We start from the raw sequence: 19,808 nt of genomic DNA, 5'->3' as shown, positions 1-19,808 counted from the left end.
AAATCCAAACTGGTAGCAAATCAAGGCTCTATTCTATCCCACTATTACCAGCAAGTCCCAAAGGCTGGAAAGTGAATCTTAACAGAACTGATGGCATGTTTCATTCTGCAGCCTGACTCACACAAGACAATGGAGTGGAAGGCATCTTAAGGCTGGCAGAGTGCTAAATGCAGAGGTAGGCTTTAGAAAGGTGAAATTTAGCATAGCTGTGAAATTACCAAGGAGTCAACAACCACCATCTCAAGGTTACCCATCCAATGCCAGACAGAACAGTGGGGATGCTGACTGAATATCACTGGAGATTTTCAAATAAAAAAGCTTTATATATGTAAACACACAAATATATATATATATGTAAGATTATTACTAGTGGATTAAAAAAGTAGTACAGAACGAGCACAGCAAGTATGCAAGACAGAAAATATGACTGCTGGGATGTGGTATGTATATTGGAAACTATTATGTGAAACACTTGCCAACTAAATTTTTGAAAAGGAAGAGAAATGTAAAGAATCCCAGGAAACCTCCCTGACTACTTATTCAGTGTCTTGATATGGCATAGAATATATCAATCACCAAACTATGGAAATGTAAGTAAAGGAAGATAAAATAGAAAACCCTTCCAGTAATTCTGGAAGCAAGTGTGATAGACTGCTGAACCACAGGCATATAATCAGCAATCAGTATTGTAATACTGAAACAAGAGAAACTGTTAGCCCACTATGGTAACTCAGCTGAAAACACCAGAGTACAGAACACATAAAGCTAGAGGAACTGCAGTGTGCAGGGAATGAAAGTCACTGGCAGAGGGAAGCAATATTACATGTACCGTTGGGGTTGACACAGTAGAACACGTTTAAATGTAAGCTAAATTAGATTTGAGACCTAAATTTAAGTACTAAAAGGTAGCACTGCTGGTTTGTTACAGACCTCCAGGGCAGGTTGAGAAGAAAATGTTTTTCCCCGTATAGGAAGCTTATAAAAAAGTGCCAGAATAAATCAGTAGGAATAATCGTTATGGATTTAAAAAAAAGAAAAAAAAAAGCCTAAAAAAAGGCCACATTCCTGGAGTTAGTAATGAACCGTTTTTCCTTACAGTTTATTTGGCTGTCAGCAGAGTCAAAACTCAAGGCCTTGGAAATAAGCCATATCAGAAGTTAGGTGGCATACAGAACCACATGAGTATCTTAGCAAAGGGATCATGGTATCAAGTAATGCTGCCCAGTATGAGATGCCCAGGGGCACAGACTGCCTTTATTCCATCAGTGGGTATCTCAGTAACCACTTGGAGATTACAGACACATACACATCCTCCCAGGCATTCACTTGGCTGCCAGCCCAGGTAATGCCTGTGATAAAGGGCAATATATATATATATATATAGGCTAAAAATCCTAATTCTAAAGGAACATACAGTGTTTAAGGACTATTGTCAGGAAACCCATGATACATAGCATAAGTCAGCTGATGTGACAGCATAAGTTAAGCCAGTAACATGTGGAATTCATCTTGAAACTTAACCAGCTACAAAATTGGTACCAAGTGCCAATATGACTCAGTAGAGCCAAAACAAGCAGTAACAGCAATAAAGCTGAAGTATTTTAAATAGATCAAGGATGAGGACTGGGAAGAGTTAGAAACAAGCAGTAACAAGTAAACTTTAATTGCTTAACTGATGACAAGCTGCAATGAATACTTTAATTAACAATTAAGGTTTTAATGCATGCACAGTGTCAAAGGTATAAAATGTTAATCACTCAAGCATTGTAAAACAATGGCAACGGATAGCTTAAGAAGTGAAAAGGCAAAGTTTTGAACATACACTGTGGAAATAACAAGAGATCTCACAATTCCTACCATTAGTTTGTTGGTTTTAGAGATCTATTGAAAGCACAGTTATGTTTTAATTATAATAAAGTTCTTTCCACAGATACTGTAATACTTCTAAATAGCATAAGTCTTTATTGCGCTTGCACATGGTATTAGACTGGGATTCATCAGGTTTTTCAGAGTACAGGTAGCAATATTCACTTGAAGCTGTGATACTGTACCACTGGCATCCAAGGCTTCAGTCGCAGTACACGGGAGCAAAGCTGCTAATGGCAGTGCTGGTATGCCATGTTACGCAGCGCTTGCACACAGCCTGAAGTACCTTAGAGCTGTAGATGGGGAGTAAAACTAAACTGAAAGGGAAAAAAAGGGGTAAAAAAGGCAGAAAGCAAAAGGAAGGAAAAACAGCAGAATGTAAAAAGCAGTATAAGGAAGAACAGGGAAGGCAGCTGTTGAAAATTTGGTGGGGAAGGGGCAGGGGGGGAAGATTGGTCAGGAATAACTTTGGAAGTGTTTATGAAGGGCTGAGGCCAAACAGTCCATTTAATCTAGGTAGTGAACGTTGGGGAAGGTACTTTAAAGAACTACAGCTGTAAAATTTCAAATAAGAAAGGTTGTGAACCTTAGATCAACTTGTTAAAAAGGATACTGCAGAAGTTGGCAAAAAAATTAACATTCAGGGAGACAGGATATTCACATTTTTCAATGCAATCCAGGATTTTACATTTCTAACTCTCTTCTGTGACTAGAAATTATTTTTCTATCACTTCATATAATTTGCTTCAGATTTACACATGTAGAAAACCCTGCCACCAGAGTTTTACTGCAGGACAATTCCTTCATTGCTTCACCTCCTCCAAAACTCTTCAGCTTTGCAGCTCTCAGCTACGCTCACATGTGTCGATTAGTGACAGCTGTGCCTAGCTCTGCATTTTAAGATTGGAGAGGGAACAAGGATGGGAAAATTGGTCTTAATTTTAAAAGCAAACAAAAAATCCTCAAGAGTTAAGTATCTCAATCATGCTGTTTGTTCAGCCTAGCTGCTTAGCTTCTAACACTACGATGCTACCTACTGATAACTGTATTTACTGGGTTTGTGTAAGTTGATGGTGACAATTAAGATAAGTTGAGTAAATAACTGTAGTAGTTACAAGAATTTAGAAATCTATAGTTATATGAGAAGCTACCTGTATGTAATCTCTTTGAATTATGAGGGGCAAAGAAGAGGTTAAAAAAAAAAAAAAAAAAAAAGGAGAAAAAGGAGAGCAAAAGAAACAAGAGAAAGAGCCACAATGCATGTAGAAGTACCTCTCCCTGGTTAGATTTCCAAAGAGGCAAGACTTTACGCTAGCTTCTCTTTTCTTTCTGTGGGACAGTACTTTGAAATCACTGACTACTTCTATTTATCAAAATGCCACGTGAAACAAAGGCTAAAAATCCTATTTCTGAACTAAAGCATTCCAGGAGAAGTTAGTACAAGAAGCCAGATATCTGTCTCAGCTGTTCACACAACTACAACAGCTCTACATGCTGAACACACTCATCATCTGGTGTTCTCATCTTTTTCTGGTTTTCCCTCCTTCTCTCACTCCACCTTTCCAGCCAGTCACCTCAAAGGTAATGGAAAGCACACGATTTTGAATGACTTTGGAAAACTAAGTAATTATATAAGGAATTGCTTATATTTGAATTATTTTCCTAAGACTAGCCGTCTTAAATATTAACTTTTAAGCAATGGATGCTTTTTCTTTAACATTCCAAGCACCGTTTTCTAAACACCTGAAAGAGTCTAAAGCAACAAGATACTCTCTACTCTCACGTAGAGATTCACTACAACTAGGATAAGCAGTATATTGTGACAGTTTTGTTACAGTCAGAGCTCACTATCAACTGTTTCACTTATGCAAAGCTAACATCTGCATTGTATGAGTTTGCTCAAGTTTCCAGCCACTGCGTACATAAACCTCAACTCAACTAGAAACAGATATGGGACATTACGCTCACTAGAACTTTCAAAAGCCATCTTTCCAGCCTCTACTAGAATAAACCGCTCTTTATTCAGAAATACGTTAATTGTTGTATTTCATATAAAACTTAGCATACTTAGATACTCAGGAGGGCAGGGCTCTAAAATACTATTTAAAACATGCTCACAACAAGCAAACGCTTAAGAATCTGTGCTTTGGTGGTGCGTTCTGCATGTGGACACCTGGAAAGCATGCCCTCATTCCAAGACACCGATGAGGTACCTTCCGCGCCTAAGAACGTGGATCTCATTTCACCACAGTTTCCCTTCTCATTTCGTATGTCAGAGGCAAGTCAGACACCCACTGCGTTTTCACCGCCACGAGGCCATCCATCCCTGCTCCAGGCACGACCCACGCAAGCTCTTACTTGCATCCCTCGCTGCTACACCTATCGCTCTCGCCCGCTTCCACCGCAGAGGCCACAGCACAGGTAGCTTCACCACCACGTGAAAACCAAGTTTCTCAACCTCAGCGCGAAAGGCTGCCGCGCGCCAAAAGCCAGCAACCCAGATGCTAGCCCGCTCCACCACGCTGCCGCTGTCGAACCACCGCAGCACGCAGTTCGCAGGTTTAGCGCTACTGGCAAAACCCAGCCGTGAGAACCCACCCGCTCGGGAAACCTCCCCAGGTGCGAAGCCCAGGGTGGTGGTGGTGGTGGCGGGGGGTGGGGGTAGGCTCCCACCGGCTCCTCACCGCTTCTTCCTCCAGGCAGCGCCGACAGGACCTTGGCCAGCAGCTCCCCCCCACACCCCGCGTTCTCCCTCCCCCCCCCCCCCCCAACCCCGGCTCCCCGGTTCCCGACGTCTCGGCGGAGCCGGGAGCGGGTGAGGGGATGGGGAAGGGAGGGCAGGCGGAGGGGCCGGTGCGGCCTAGCGGCGGCGCGACCAGGCCGCGGGGCGGGGCAGCGCCTGAGGGGAGACGGGGCGCCATGGCGCGCGCGGCCCCCGCTGACAGGGGCGGGGGCGGGGCAGCCGCTGAGGGGGACCGGGGGTGCGAGGGGACCGGGGCAGCGCGTCCCGGTCCCCGTCCTCCTCCTCCTCACCACCACCACCCCCCCGGCGGCCGCTCGGTACCTGCCGTAGATGCCCTCGGTAATGCGGTTCCGCTTGAGCGGCCGCCGCAGCTTGCTGCAGTCCGCGCTCCTCCGCTTCATCCTCCCGGTCGCCCTCCGGCCCGGCCCAGCCCGGCCCGGCCGGCCCCGCCGTGAGCCCCGGCCCCGCGCTGCCCCGACCCGCCCCGGTCACGGCAGCACCATCCGCCCCCGCGGGGGGTTCGCTCGCGCGGGGCTTTTTTTTTTAATTTTTTTTTTTTTTTTTCCCCGGGAAACAAAGAAATAAAAATAATTCCTGGTCCGTCCCTCCCCGCCGCGTCCCCCCGCGCAGCCGCCGCGCAGCGCCCCGCCTTTCCCGGCGCTGCCCAATCAAGCGGTTGAGCCCGCTGGAATGACGGCGTGCTCGGCCAATCGGCAGCGGGGAAAGGCAGACGGACGGCCTGGGAGGCCCATCGCGGCATCAGAAAGTTGGTCCCGCCCCGCTCTATCGGGTGGCCCGCCCACGCCCTTGATTGACGGCCGCGAGAACCCGTCAGAGAGAATGATTCGCAGATTGATGGCTTGTGGGCCAATCCCTGAGTAGGTTTTGTTCTTCTCCCGCCTACTGTCCTTTTGGGCTGGTTCTCGCCCCGTGTTGTGATCGACAGCAAAACCGCCCAATGGAAGAGACAAATAAAAATCAAAGGACAGCTCAGCTATCCATTCGGAAACGGAAGAAGGAGGGCTCAATTTCCTCTGTCACCGTAGCACTGAAGTACCGCCCCTCACACTTGATTGACAACCTCTCTGGCAAATAGGCTGTTGGGAAAAGGAGAGCTAAGTCTCAGGTGCAAAGGTAAGTGGAGGCAGCTTGTCGTGCCCTGTGCTTCCCCCATAGCGCGGCCCTGGGCTGATAGCTCACCAGAGGGTAAAAAAAAAACCCCCTCAGACTGACTGACGGACTCCTCCAGCCAATAAAGAACCCACACAGCAGAGTGACAAGCGATCGGTCCAATCGCGGGGCAGGAAGCCGGGGGGGCGGGGCGACTCAGCCTCTCTTTCCCCGATCGGGCCAAAGACGGACGATGGCTGGAGATGGGCCAATCAGGGGCCATGAGGGACGCCAGCCTTGGGCCAATGGGAGGCTAGTCCCTAAGGGAGGCCTGTTGGGAGGGGAGGGTGTTCAGCCAATAGGAGGCGAGGGGCGGGGAGGTTCCCACCGCCCCTGCTGCCGCCCGGGCCTGCCTAGTCACGGCCGGGCGCCGCCTCCTCCCCGCGCCGCCGCCGCCGGTTCGGGGCCCGGAGCCCGGGCTTTGGGCCTCCCCGCTCCGGTGGCCGCTCGGCAGAGCCCCCACCCCAAGGCCTGTGGTCCCTTTTGGACTGTGGATAACCGTGAGGAAACCAATGGCGGCCCCCGAGCCCGAGGGAGGCCGCCAACGCGGCTAGGCCCGCCTCGGCTCCGCCCGCCCTTTGGCTGACTGGAGGGTAGTGGTGCCCGGGGCGCCCAGCGCCTCTCCGTGCTGCCCTTCTCTTCTCCGGCCTCGCCCGGAGCTGGGTGGGGTGTCATGGACCTGCCAGGCCTCTCTGGGGGTTAACGGGCCTCCCTGAACAAGGGTTACGCGGTGCTGGGCTGAGTCTGAGGAGTGTGAGTCCCGATGTGGCGTTAAAACTGGCACAGAGGAGTGCACCTGAGGCTGCTGGCCCCCTTGGCTGAGCCGATGGGGATATTTTGCTGGTAGTGGAGCTCTAATCTGAAAGTTATTTTGTACTTCCCCCTGTCTGAGATCACTGAGCTTAGGTCTTTCTGTCCGTGAGGGAGTTTAGGCTGGAAGTCCGAGCATCAGCGTTGGCGGTGTGGCAAGTCACCCTGAGGGAAAAACATGGGTAAATTCCTAGCCTTTGGTGTATTTTCCCTGAGTGTTAATGCTGACAGCAGATTTGGTAACAAGTGTCAAAAGAGCTAGTTGTGTTCATTTGGCCATGGCAAAATGGTGGAAGGAGTTTTGGGTCATTCTTACCCTGGGTATGAGTCCTAATGGTTTGTCTTGCAGGAAACAAATGAAAGCTAATTAGATATATCGCATTTATAAACCACATAAAGACACTGCATCAGTTAGCTAAATCAATTCTTAAATTGCTGTTTCAGCTATTTTTTTCTTGTCTAGAGAAAGTTCACTAGGTGTTCTGGTTCTGTCTGAATTACCCACGTGATCACAGAATTCCTATAAAAAGGAGCTGAATGTAGATCTTTCTGTATCAGGATTTTTCTGAAGTCAGGGCAGCGCTCTGCATGGCTGGGAAAGTCCTTTGAATGCTATGTAGGAGTTTCTGAAATGGGGGTAAGGATACTTGACGGTTTTGTTAGGCCTAACTAAAAGCTGGTAAAGCAAATTGATACTGCGTGTGAGGAAGGTGCAAGTTACCACCACAAATGCAAACCTTTCACAGATGGCTTGAAAACTACTGTTGTGCCATACGGCCTGGGTTTGCAGGAGGAATGTCCTAAAATACAAGTGAACAGGAATTTTTCTGCGTATGTGCTTGTCTGACAGATATTTCTGTCACCAGTAGGTGGCTTTCTACGCATTTGTACGCATTGTTACTATCTCAACCCCCAGCATGCAAGCACAGCACTGAGTTTGAAATGGCCTCAAAGTAGAAAGTCTGAGGCATAATTACAGTACTTTAATCTCCTGGACTACATGAACAAAGAAGCGTTCAGTTTACCAAAAGCACACTGAATACTGAGAAGATGGTAATGTTCATATTATGGATTCATAAATTGTCCTCAACAACCAAATAATCTTATCTAACAAATTATGACGTCTGTGCACAGCGATATACTGAACATAGTTAGCTTCCACCATATAGCCCTGCTTATGTGCCCAAAATACTAGTTCTAGTGGCTCCTGCTTTAAAAAAAACAACAACTAAAAAAAGCCTTTGCCTTACCAAAAGGCTCAGAACCTGTAAAGCAACAGGTACCGTGTAGCCACAATGTGGTAATAGAAGTTGGTACACTTCTGGATGAAGGCTAGGTCTGAATTAAAGAATCAGGAGGGTGTAGGTCTGTGGTTTGGTTCTCAATTAAAAGCCAGCAGCACACTGAACAGTGCTGTCTGCCTGCGACTTCCCAGCCTGGGGATTACCAAGGTCTTCCAGAGTGTTCACTGTAGCTGTTTCCATAGCCATAGTATAACCAATAGACCAATCTTACAAGTAGCATCAGAAATGCTACATCACCTCTGCGTGTCCAGAGATTCTTGATTCTCTGGTGTTGGGTTGGATTCATCATGTATGAGAAGGTTTGTCGTGGGACATGGATGTAGAGCTATAGCCTAACCAACCCGAGAATCACATTGAGAATCTCAACAGGACCTTCCCTGACCTTTACATGAAGGGACTTGGGTCTCCCATGGATATGAGCAATGTAAATAAATAATGTTTTTGCATGAATTTCAACATCCTGTTCTTGTGAGTCCATGTTCTTCTTTACTTGTCATTTAGCTGATACGTAAGGCTCAACAGCAGCCAAAGTACTGTATGGGTGGTATCCTGGAGCATTACAGTATTGACAGCTTGATACGTCTGTGTTCATGAGTACTTTTTGAGTTCAGTCCATGTCAGTTGTGGTAAGTTTGGGCTCCTGACATGCCACAGATAAGGAGCTGTTCCTTGCTGACGCCTCTTGGGCTTTTTATCGCTCTGAGTTTTTATTCCTTTCCCCCCACAACTCCTTTTCTATTGGTTTGCGGTTACTGGAACATTTTTATAGAAAAAAATATTAATGTGTTTGTGCTTAATGTAGTCTAGGGCACAATGCCTTCTAAATACCGCAACTTCCGAAACAGTGTGCCATGGATAATCCTTTTTCTGGAAGTTGTTTTGATTATCCTCTTTTACTTTTTGTTCTCAGATGATGATGCACCCGGATCAACCATCTCCTACCCAGGTAAGATTGGAAGTGTTGCTGTGAAAGGAAGGGTTAATGCCTGCTTTTATTTTGCAGTGCAATAGAGATGGGATTCAGTAGGTTTGTGTAATTGTTAGTGAGAAGTAGAGTGTTTTTACTGCCCTTTAAGTACCCTACCTTGCTATGTATGGTGTGTATTTGTATCAAACCAATGACAGTGAATGACACCGTAAGTGATACTAAATTGCATTGTTGGTCTGTTTTCTGCTGCCTGTTTGTGGTAATCTTGACTCCTGTGAAGGTAGCAAGCTACTATGAACAACAAAGCTTCTGAGAGCAGGCACTGCTCTATGTTAAGCGCCTACCTCTGTGAGGTCTTGGCATGTGAAGGCGTTGTTGTGCTACAAAGTAAGAATTCAGGATGGCAGTAGTTTCCGTTTGAATGCTTGATGTAAATAAATGAAGTTAATACAGTGGAATTAAGAGTTTAAATATATTCTGGAGATTTATTTTGTGCATTGATCAAAGGAATGTATTAGCAGATTATGCTATGGCCATAGTGTGTAATGTATTTATGGTGTTGTGCAAATATGAGCTGATTAATCCTCATGACATTCTTGTGTTACCCTCCCAGTTTTATAGCTGGAAAAATGAGACCTACTTACTAGCAGTTTAATATTTTGCTATATGTAGAGACTGGCACAACCATATGAGAATATGACTGTTAGCATGTCCCGGGGGACAATTCCAGGGCTACAGACCCAAGAGCTTATATCTTGGGCGGCCTCTTCCTTTTATGCAATGGTGCTGGTTTCCGTATTAAACTCTTTCTACTGCTGCTTCTGTTCCTTCTACCCAGATGAGGGCTTCATACAGGTTTCTCTTTGTAACTCATTTCTTCCCTAATGCCCTCAAGGAATGAATCAGCACTAATTCACAGTAACTCTCCCTGAAAAGCCCAACTTAAGCTCTTCAAATTCATTAAATGAATGTCCAAATTTCATTGCTAAATGTACTTAATTTCTGTTGTGCTTTTTGACCCCTCAACCCCCATCCTATGGCATCCATTCTGATTACTTTGTAAAAATAAATTCAGCGTCAAGGGTATTGTTTTTCTCATTACTTATGGATTGGAAAGAAAGCTCTGGAATTCTTCACTCAATAATAATGGCACCTGAATTTTTATCTGAAGGCTTCTTAGTTAATTGTGATTTTTTATTAATTTTTTTAACCAGAAATCCAGTCTACATTAATAATGTCACTGCTGTCTTCGTCTTTTCTGTCATGCAGCTTTTCAAGATGTCAACCACATGGTGATTTTTGGATTTGGCTTTTTCCTGACATTTCTGAAAAGATACGGGTTTAGCAGCACTGGATTCAACCTCCTGATCATTGTACTTGGTGTCCAATGCTCTGTGCTGATAGAAGATTTATTAGTTTTGCTTCTTCAAAGGGACTACGAAGATGGTCTGAAAAGGTAATTAGTTTCTGTTAGAATTGGAATAATCTAGAACTGCTGATTGCTCTTTGTGAAGGATGATGCCTTGTTATATGGACCTATTTGTGAATTAGCATAGTCATATCTGCAGACATTTTAGAAGGCTTTGGGTTTTTAAGTACATTTTACTGTCTGTCATTCTTTCTTTCTTGGCCCTGGTGTGGTCCTGATACAGAATTATTTTTTTCTTTCTTTTATCGCAGAATAACAAAGGCTGCTGTGAGTATGACTGCTGTGGTCATCTCCACTGGAGCTGTTCTTGGGAAGACTAATCCTGTGCAATTAATTCTGATGGCAGTTGTGGAGATAATAGCTTTCCATATGAGCAGATTGATCAACACCACATTCCTGCAGGTACTGTAGTATGATTTCCAGGCACATGGGGGAAAATTTCACTGGGACTTTGGAATGTTGCCTTTTGGTGGTTTGTTAGTGCTCTGCTGACAGGAACATCAGTGTATTTTATCTCATCTCAGTTAGACTGTGGCCATGTTTTCATTAAGAGATGAAGTCTGACTTAAGGACACAGAACTCCAAACCCTGCGCACTCTTTATCTATATAATTGCCTATATCTATATTCCTGGCCTGAAAGGGTGAGCTGATCTGATGGATTGGGATGTAGTGCATTTGGCCTTGCCCATGCCCTGACCATCCCCAACACATGAATGAAAGCCTTGACCTATGCTAAGGCACTAATCGCCTTTAAACTTTACCTCCTCCCTGTGTCAGTTCAGTCTGGAAGATTTCCACTGTGAATGGTATACCAGCCCAGTATGGGCAGCAGAGTCAGACTTGCATTTAATGTACAATGTAAACATACCCCAAACTCTGTATATGAGTTGTGTGTTTATGTGCTGCACTGAATTCAGATAAGTTAATCTCGCATAAATAACTCATGCATAAACTGAGGGACTGTGAAAAGAAATTGCTTATAGGGAGGTTACATGAGCAACTGTATCAGGAACTGCACCAAAGGCTTCCTGTGGGATGAAATAAACCACAAATTTGATTCTTCCGTTGATACAGGTTCTAGACAATATCAGCATGATGCATGTTCACCTGTTTGGAGCCTACTTTGGTCTGGCAGTCTCCTCACACTTCTCTGAGCCATCACCAAGGACTGAGAAGAATGCAAGTACCCCAAAGTCGGATTTGTTGTCAATGTTAGGTAAGGCATTTGCTTTAATGTCTCAGCTGGAAGAAGAGATTGCAGTAAGAACATAAGGAATGTTTCTAGGGGCTGGCCACAGCACACTGAAGCTTTTGCATCCAAAGTGCAGGTCTGAATGCAGCCAAGCATAGAAAACTGCTGCTGCTGTGGTTCGTGGTTTCTGACAATGAGTTGGTGAGTCTCAGCATGTTTCCCACCAGGCATATAAGCCACTCCTGCAATGGCTGTGGCTTAGTGTGCTTTTGTCAGTCTCAGCATAAAGGCTATGCCAGGTTAACCGTTCCCTCTCCCAGCTAAGTTGTCCCCTTTGGGCTTGTATAGGCGTATTGGTAAGGGACCTATGCACCAAAGTTGAGGTCATTACTTGTATTTCAGGAGTGCTTACGGTTCCCGGCTGGGGCCAAGGCTCAATTTTGTTTTGCAAGGTGCTGTACAGAGATATAAAAAAAGGCAGTCCCTGCCTAGTAACGTAAATGAAAAGATAAAAGCCTGATGAAGGGTGGGGAATGTGATACAGACAGGCACACGAGGAAGGATCTGGGTGATGATAGGCTGAATGTATAGGAGTTCCATTCTTTTTCTTAAAGAAGCAATTTGGTTTCTTTATAATCATCACTTCTGTTATGTAACTGCCACCAGCTGAGCTAAGATCTTTCTGCAAAGGCCTACAGAGTCTTAATTCTTGGTCAGTCTTCGCCCAGTTGAGGGAAAGAGAAATTTAAATGCTGCTCTTTTGAGTCCCTGGAGTTCTTGGTTTGCTGGAGAATTCAAGAAGATCAGTATTTTAATCTAACTCAACAAGACACTGTTAAGCCTTCATTATAATTTTAGTGCAGCTACAACCAAGTGCTTGCTATTTGGAGTAATCATATAGCCATGTCTTGAATAATTTCTAACTTAACATGGGTAGAAAAGAGCAGCTGGGCAGGCAAATTCCTCACAGTTCCTTTTTGCATCCTGCTTCTGAGGGCTGTGCGAAGGGTGCCGAGGTCTTCACCCGCATTTGGACTCATATGGTGACTGTTTTATTTCCATAGCTGAGCAGATACTCGTAAGAATGCTTCAGTGGCATTAGTAGATACTTTTGTGTGTGTGTGTGACTGACTAATCAATGGAAATAAGATTGTCATAGTATGGACCATTCCACCAGTCCTCACTGCTGCCATAGGTTTTGAATTGCCAAAATGGCCTCTCTTGTCTGAGAGGCATGGTTATCACCACCTTGGTGCAGTGGAAGGGTGAAAATTAGCAATGGAAATTGGATTTCAAGGAGCCAAGATAAGCTTGTACAAAAGCAGTAGCTGCCAGGGTTGCTAGAAGCTGGAGTTAACCATTGTGCTGTATAGTGACAATGCCTGTGTCACTTCTTAATTGACTTGAACAAGAACACTTCAAGTTTTACTGTCAGGTGAATTGCACAGGGGTCTGGTACCTCTGTAGGATGGAGAACAGAACATTAGCTATGGAAGTTGACTGGACAGCAAAAAATAATGACTGGACAAGGCAAAATAAACTGTTGCTTGTTTGTATTGTCATCTGTGCACTTAGAGCTATGCTTAACTCAGGGAGCAGAGGCACAGATTGCCATGTGTGGTCCAACTAGACTTAGTGTGAGGCCACCTACTTCCCTCTGCTGGTTGGAATTTCATCTGTGCGTGTGTATCCATATGCACATAGAAAAAGATGTATCCTGCCAAGCAGTGAACTTGTTTTATAGAGGCTGAGATTCCTAAATGCTGACAATTAGGGCCCAGGTCATAGAAGCACAAGAACCTGTTTTCATTCCTATTGTTAGCCTATGTGATTATGAAAGTGTGACACCGTGCAGTGATCTTACAGGAGGAAAGTAAATTGTTCTTTTGGACCCATATACTAGGGAGTAGCTATTCGGTAGGTAACTTTTTCACAAATAACAAGGAAGTTAAGCTGTGTGTAGCTGAGTTGGTGAAGCATGATCACCTCAGCTCCAGCTATTGGTCTTTAGCCCTCCCCTGGAGCAATCCTAGTAGAGGTAGAGAGGATTCTGTTCTTATAATCCAGTTCATCCTCTTTTTCTCTTCAAACCCTGCCAGGAAGCAAGACAACCAGTACCAGTTGTACTGGCAGCCAAGGTAAAAGACATTCCAAAGGGGACTTTGTGTTTCTTTATAGTGATTTGTACCATGTGAGCTGTTTTCTCTTCCTCCTTGGCTTGCTTTCATTCTCTCTTGCAGCTGGTTTTGAACAGTTATTCCACAGTTCCATGAAAATAAGCAGAAATTTTGGCCAAGGACATTGGAGCAAGCCCCTCATGCCTGTGCAGAACAGGCAGGATGCTGATCGTTTGGAAATCAACACTGGGATTGTTCCCACTTGTATCTGAACCTGCATTTAAGGGGACGATAGCACAAAGCTGAAGTTAAAAGGTTTTCTTGAATAGAGAATCCTACCTTCAACTCTGCAAAGGACCAGCCAGATGCCAGTAGAGCTGTGCTTTGGCTGTATGTTTGACATTACAGTGGTATGTTTCTGGGAAGGAGTTGGTATAGCAGGTAACTCTCAGGGCTGTCTGCATTGTGAATTGTTATCCTTTGTTTACAAAATGGGAATTATAGCAAATGCAAAATGCGGGGTGGAGCCCTCCAGAGACAGCCGGTGATGGATTCACTGTGTTAGAGCAGGTAATGATAGTTGCTTGTCTTTGTCTCCAAGGTACTCTCTTTCTCTGGGTATTCTGGCCAAGCTTCAATTCTGTACTACTTGTGGAAGACAAGACCAAAGCAATCTACAACACCTACTTTGCCCTTGCAGTGAGTGCTGTAACTGCCTTCGTGTTGTCTCTTCTGACTGCAAAGGATGGAAAATTCAGAATGGTAAGACATGAGAGAAAATCACTGCATGGAGAAGATATTTTTCTGTTCTCTCAGTAATACATTGGAAGTATAATAGCTATTAAATAAAAACAAGTCCAGGTTTTCAGCCTGACAGTCATCATTAGCCTCCCAAGCAGAACACTGAAGCTGTACCTTAGAAATTATGTTCTCAGATTGTAATTTACAGTATACAGTGGCCCAAATTCACCCTAAAGAGATTGCGCTTGCATGAGAATAGCAATCTATGATACTGAGCTCCTGTAAGTGATGACCGAATTCTCACTCCATGTTTTTGTTGTTTTATTTTACAGACTGATATCCACAGTGCAGTACTAGCTGGTGGGGTCACTGTTGGTTATGCAGCACACATTATCGAGTATCCTTGGATTGCAATGATTTTGGGTCTGCTTGCCAGTGGGATAGCCGTATTAGGATCTTACTGTTTACAGGTAATACCCAAAACCTGAAATTGTTTTTTGTATAAGCTGTATAAATTTCTTTTCCAATGTAGGATACCTCAAGGGAAACCTCTCTTTCAAAGAGATTAAAGCTAGGAAACCCGAAGTCATTTGAGCAGAGCGCAGGATTGCAACTTCGAAGACCAAAGTTCATTTTCTAGGTCTGCAATAGACAATATGCTATTATCAACTTGTGTTTCGGTGTATCACTTAAACCTTTTCTTCCTCCCAGAGATGCCTGCATCCTGCTCTCAAGATTCATGATACCTCTGGAATTCATTTCACTTTTGGCTTGCCTGGTGTGCTTGGAGCTCTTGCCCAGGTTGTTCTCTTAGTATTAAAAGACTGGACCAATTCACCAAGGTACATAAATCACTGCTATTAAGTAATAGGCTTAGCTAATCATTATTGTCATGTCAACTCTTGAGTTCTTACACATACAGAAAGCCCGAACACCATCACAGATAAATCGTTTTATACCAGATAACCTAAGATAATCTCTTAAGTCCAAAAAAGTCAGTAACAAAGACTTTGAGAGTTGAGCAGAGTTTGGATCAAAACTTTTAATACTAGCTTTTAGTCCTGTTTTCTGTCTCCCTTTATATTTGATATTAAATACAGCAGACATAGGAGATGAAGGCTGGGGATATGCATCCTTCCAAGACTGATTTTGGCTTTTGTGATGTGTTTTGGGGAGCTTTGTATGCTAATACAGCAGGGGCAGAAATCAGCATTTCTCTTTGAATGAGGCTTTAACTCTGAGTCAGGGGCAAGAATGCCACTTTGGACTAAAGCCAGTCTGGACACTGAACTGGAAAATATACTTGGGGAGATACCCTGCAAAAGCTGAAGGGGTCAGCTAAGAATGTTCTCCATAGGTTGTTCTGATCTGGCACTTGCACCTCATTTTTGCAAATCAAGCTCATGTTGTGTCGTCATACAAGAAGTTCTCTGATTTTCTGTTTACACAGGAATGAATCACAGTGTGGCATAAGGTCCTTACACTTCTCGTCATGTTCTTACTGAAACAAACAAATTTAATGAAGTTTTAGTACCATAGTGATGGTTTCTAAGGGCAAAATATGTCCTCTGAAGTCTGTATTAGGCTTCTGATAGAATCTCTTAAAACATCTAACTGCAGCTGCAGAGAGATTTGAGAGTAACAGAATTTTTATGAGAGGTTTTGATGTAAAATGCTGTGTAGATAGAGATTTATTAACGGTCTTAATGTTAAATTCAGCAACTGTAAAAGGTGAAACACTTGTTTTGCTTTTCAGACTGGATTATTTGGTCATGATTCCTATTGGTGCCTTCTGCCTGACCATCAGTGTTGCCTTGATAACAGGTTTTATTACAGGTCAGTATTGAAAAACATGTTTCAGTAATATCTTCCTCATTTCCTCGGGACAAGGGTTATGTCACCTTATTGCACCTGCTATCATGCCAGTGCAACCCCTTGCAGAAAGAGCCCAGTTTAACTGGGGCTCTGAAATGTGTCTATGGGTGAATTAATTGTAGAAGCCATGGAAACATGAATGCCAGGGACTCTTCAAAGCCAGACTTTTGAAGAAGAGATGTATTCAACATAAATAACCTATTAGCACCATTCTTTCATTGGTGAAGTTTATTTTAATAGATGCTTAACAGTTGCCTTCAAATTTCAGACAGGAGATGTGTGAGGATGAAAATATTTTTACATTTGGGTATTCTCAGTGACAGAAAAATGCTGTCTAGAGCTTGTCACTTTTTAGGCCAGTTGGTACAAATCTGCAAAGTTTCACAAATGTCAGTAGCTTGCTTGCATCAGCCAAGCGCTAGGCCTTTGATCACTAGTGGTTTGCAGTCATCAGGGCTCCTGTGTTTCCCATGTGACATACTGTTTTATGGCAGCTGCTATTTTTCTACAGCTGTTAACTGTCTTGAATAAAAGAGAAATGGCAGATGAAAATTGCTGTGTGATACAATCTAAAATAATTTTGATTTTTTTTTTGTCCTTTAATTGATCTGAAACCTCTGCATTACCTTCAGTGTAATTAAGAAGTTGAGCTAATCAAGCAGATTTTAAAAAAACATTCAGCTAAAATAATCAAACATTCAGTGTTTAACCAATTGTTTAAAAATCCAGATGTTTCCATCTGAAATCCCAAGCTAACAGTGCTGATAAGCCCAATTGCTTTACATACACAGGCATTTTTCATGCAAGAAGTTAGTAATTTTTGATGTATTTTTAGAATCTGGCAGGCTGTTTAATGGGGTTTTACCTAGAGTAATTAATTTTTAATAACACAAGCCTTGATCCTGGCAAGCTTCTCTGCTTGTATTTAAGGTCAGCTTGAGTCAAGGGGCTCTGCTGAAGCATTTAGTTCTGAATGTGTATTTTGATCTATGTTACATTTGGATGTGTGTTACTAAGAAACCTCCAGTTACACACAATCTTCCCCTTTCCCTGATGTACACATTTATATTGGATATATGTGTTTTTACAAATAGGTTTAATCGTAAACCTCAAACTGTTTAAGACCATCCCTGTATCAAAGTACTTTGAAGACCAGTTTTATTGGGAGGTAAGTTTCAATGTAAAATTAACTTTGTGGGAGCATATATAGCACCTTGTTGACCTTGATGAAGAACTCCAGGTATTTGAATTAAAAAAAAGGATAATTCCATTTTGGATGCCCTGTTTGAAATGGATGAACTGTTCCCACAGTTGATTCAGAGCCTGAACATTATAAATGCATGTAGTCTTCAGCTAAGATTGTCAGAGCTGTTGGCAGCCACAGGGCTGAATTGAAATGATCTTGTTTGTTGTAACACGTAATCTTAGGTGCTCAGACATCCTCTGGGATTGACAGCCCTGGCCTCTGTGCTTCATACACAGTCCCTGAGGAGACTTGAGCAGCATCTAAGAGAGAGATTTTTAGAAGCCAGTGAATGGAATGGAAGGTGCTTTTTATGCAGACAGACCAAGCCTCCTGGCCTTCATGGGTGCAGAGCGGCTGTTCAGTCTGATGCACAAACACAGGCCTTGGGCACCTTTAGCTGCTGAATGTGATGCTATATCTGAATTACAGAAAAAAGAAATGGATGAAAATAAGCTTCTGATAAGGTTTTCCATTGCCTTTTTCATATGATGATTTGATGCATAAAATGTTCTGATACAAGAATGTTTGTCTTCACAGTTTCCCCATTTGGCTGTTGGATTTTGAATGGAGGAACCCAGATGACAGATTTGACCAAGATAAGCTTTTCCTGTGTGTCACTAGAGAAAATGAATAGCTACAATGGGTTGAAAGAGCACTTAAGTATCAATTCTCAGGCTCAAAAAAGCCATCCCAATGGCATCCCACAAAAAATTAGTAATAAACTGTTGTAGTTATTCTTCAGAGATACAGAGCGTAACTTTACAGATGCAAACTCAAGCTGCATTTAGCTTTTCTGCTTTGGTGGTCTTACCTTAAATATTCTTTTGTGGGATACGTACAAAAAAGTTGGCTGCATTAATTGCTGTAATGGCTTATCAATAAAAATGCTTGGAAACTTTAAACTATTTTTAGCTCCCAAGTTTAAAAGCCAAAATATGTATTTTAAAGTATAATTTTTCAAGGAGTACATACTCATTCTTATCTAGCGAAGCATTCAAGTACTTGTTTTTAAGCTAAATTAATTCTGTTGAAGGCCTTGTTAAGCAAGGATTTGATGAGTAAGCTGGATCAGGGCCAGAACTCTGCATCTTGCCAGACTGAACTCTTTGAGTTATCTGACTGCTTAAAGAAAAATCTATAATTACTTGGCTCAGGCTAGCTATTTGGAAGTTCAAATGGCAAGAAGTTAAATTGTTCTGCTTGTGGATGGTGCCCCTGAAATCAATGGTATTTACTTGTATTCAAAGTTTGGCAGCAAACCTCAGAACAGCCTGTCTGTGCAGTGACAGTCTGCACCACCATGGGGTCACAGCTGCCCAAAAGGCCCTGGCTGCCCTAAAGGCGTAGACAACCGGAGAGACTGAGGGAATAGTCCTTGGTACTGCGTGGTACCAAGACTAAGACCCCATTTCTGAAGTGTTGTATGTTGAGCTGTTTTACTCAGAGACAAGCAGGAGGCTTTGGTGCATGAGCTAGGGCCTGACCAGGCAGAGGATTCTGTGCAAGCAAACCCTTGTTTTTAAATGGATTGTGATCTTCAGTGTTTCTTCTTTGTTTCAAACTAGTTGACCTAGAAAAACTCTTTCAAAAATGCTTACCTAATAAAAAAGTCAAAATTTGATTGTTTTTATTTATTCAGCACGCTTGCTTAAAAATGAAGCAATGAGGAAAAATGTCATACTGAAAACAAGGCATGAGTTCTTTGATGCTCACTGCAGTAATGCATGCTGACCTCCATTCATTCGGGATTAAGCAAAGTAAATCACTACAGTTAAAGAAAGAAGTGTGAGACAGGTTTCAAGTAATGAAAAATTACTTGCAGAGGAAGGGACAGTTTTTCTTACTTCCAGGTCACAAAATAGCCAGTGATCTGCCGAGTTTATTGGCTGCCTGCATTCAGCCTGGACGCACACTTACATAGTCACACTATCTCACAGTTAACACGCTACTACCTGTGTAATAGTCTAATCCAGGCTCAACTTGTGTTCTCCACTTTCTTAACTTCCCAGCAACCAACCAAACATAACTTCTGCAACACAAATGGCTGTTTTCTAGCAGGAGTGCTTTTAAAGAATAGTATTTTATTCCCTCCCTTTTTCCCACATCTCTTTTAGCATTGATTTCTTGGGCAACTAGCCTAGGTGAATGCATAGGAAGGGGCAGATACAGGATCAAAATTCTCCCTGGTAGTGACCGTCCCTGGTCTGAGGAGTACTCTTTGCCGAAGAGAGGACTCTGATCTGAAGACTACTCTTCCTTTTTTTTTTTTTACAGTGGTTAGAAAATAGTTGACAGCAGGCTTTGTTGATGAGCTACTTCCATCTAGAGCCACTTCATCATTTGTACTTGTGCCTCTACAATGTCATCCACAGCAGCTGCAAGTTGT

At 43.4% G+C, this 19,808-nt stretch overlaps 2 protein-coding genes across 4 annotated transcripts in view; one reads left to right on the top strand and one right to left on the bottom strand.

Moving 5' to 3' along the window:
• The window catches only part of MACO1 (macoilin 1), a 30,505-nt gene extending 25,326 nt beyond the window's left edge, over nt 1-5,179 (bottom strand). The window contains exon 1 of the mRNA XM_052811170.1: nt 4,931-5,179. Coding sequence (XP_052667130.1) covers nt 4,931-5,010 — 80 coding nt within the window. The 5' untranslated portion in view covers nt 5,011-5,179. The remainder of the gene's footprint in view (nt 1-4,930) is intronic.
• A 438-nt stretch (nt 5,180-5,617) lies between these two features.
• RHCE (Rh blood group CcEe antigens) lies at nt 5,618-19,041 on the top strand. Of its 3 annotated transcripts, none has more exons than XM_052810388.1 (11): nt 5,618-5,743; nt 8,804-8,839; nt 10,091-10,277; nt 10,502-10,652; nt 11,326-11,467; nt 14,162-14,322; nt 14,634-14,771; nt 15,013-15,143; nt 16,058-16,137; nt 17,271-17,344; nt 17,960-19,041. In XM_052810388.1, the coding sequence occupies exons 3-11, from the start codon at nt 10,111-10,113 to the stop codon at nt 17,984-17,986; spliced, it is 1,071 nt and encodes a 356-aa protein (XP_052666348.1). In that variant the 5' UTR covers nt 5,618-5,743; nt 8,804-8,839; nt 10,091-10,110; the 3' UTR covers nt 17,987-19,041. The 3 variants fall into 3 exon arrangements, with proteins under 3 accessions (XP_052666348.1, XP_052666347.1, XP_052666346.1); XM_052810387.1 differs by lacking the exon at nt 5,618-5,743 and adding an exon at nt 6,178-6,771; XM_052810386.1 differs by lacking the exon at nt 5,618-5,743 and having other exon boundaries at nt 8,526-8,839.
• The last annotated feature ends 767 nt before the right edge of the window (nt 19,042-19,808 follow it).

This window comes from Harpia harpyja, chromosome 16 (genome assembly GCF_026419915.1).
Source record: "Harpia harpyja isolate bHarHar1 chromosome 16, bHarHar1 primary haplotype, whole genome shotgun sequence".
In the NCBI taxonomy this organism is placed as follows: Eukaryota; Metazoa; Chordata; class Aves; order Accipitriformes; family Accipitridae; genus Harpia; species Harpia harpyja.
The sequence above is the reverse complement of the archived record's forward strand: the minus strand, read 5'-3'. Positions and strand labels throughout refer to the sequence as shown.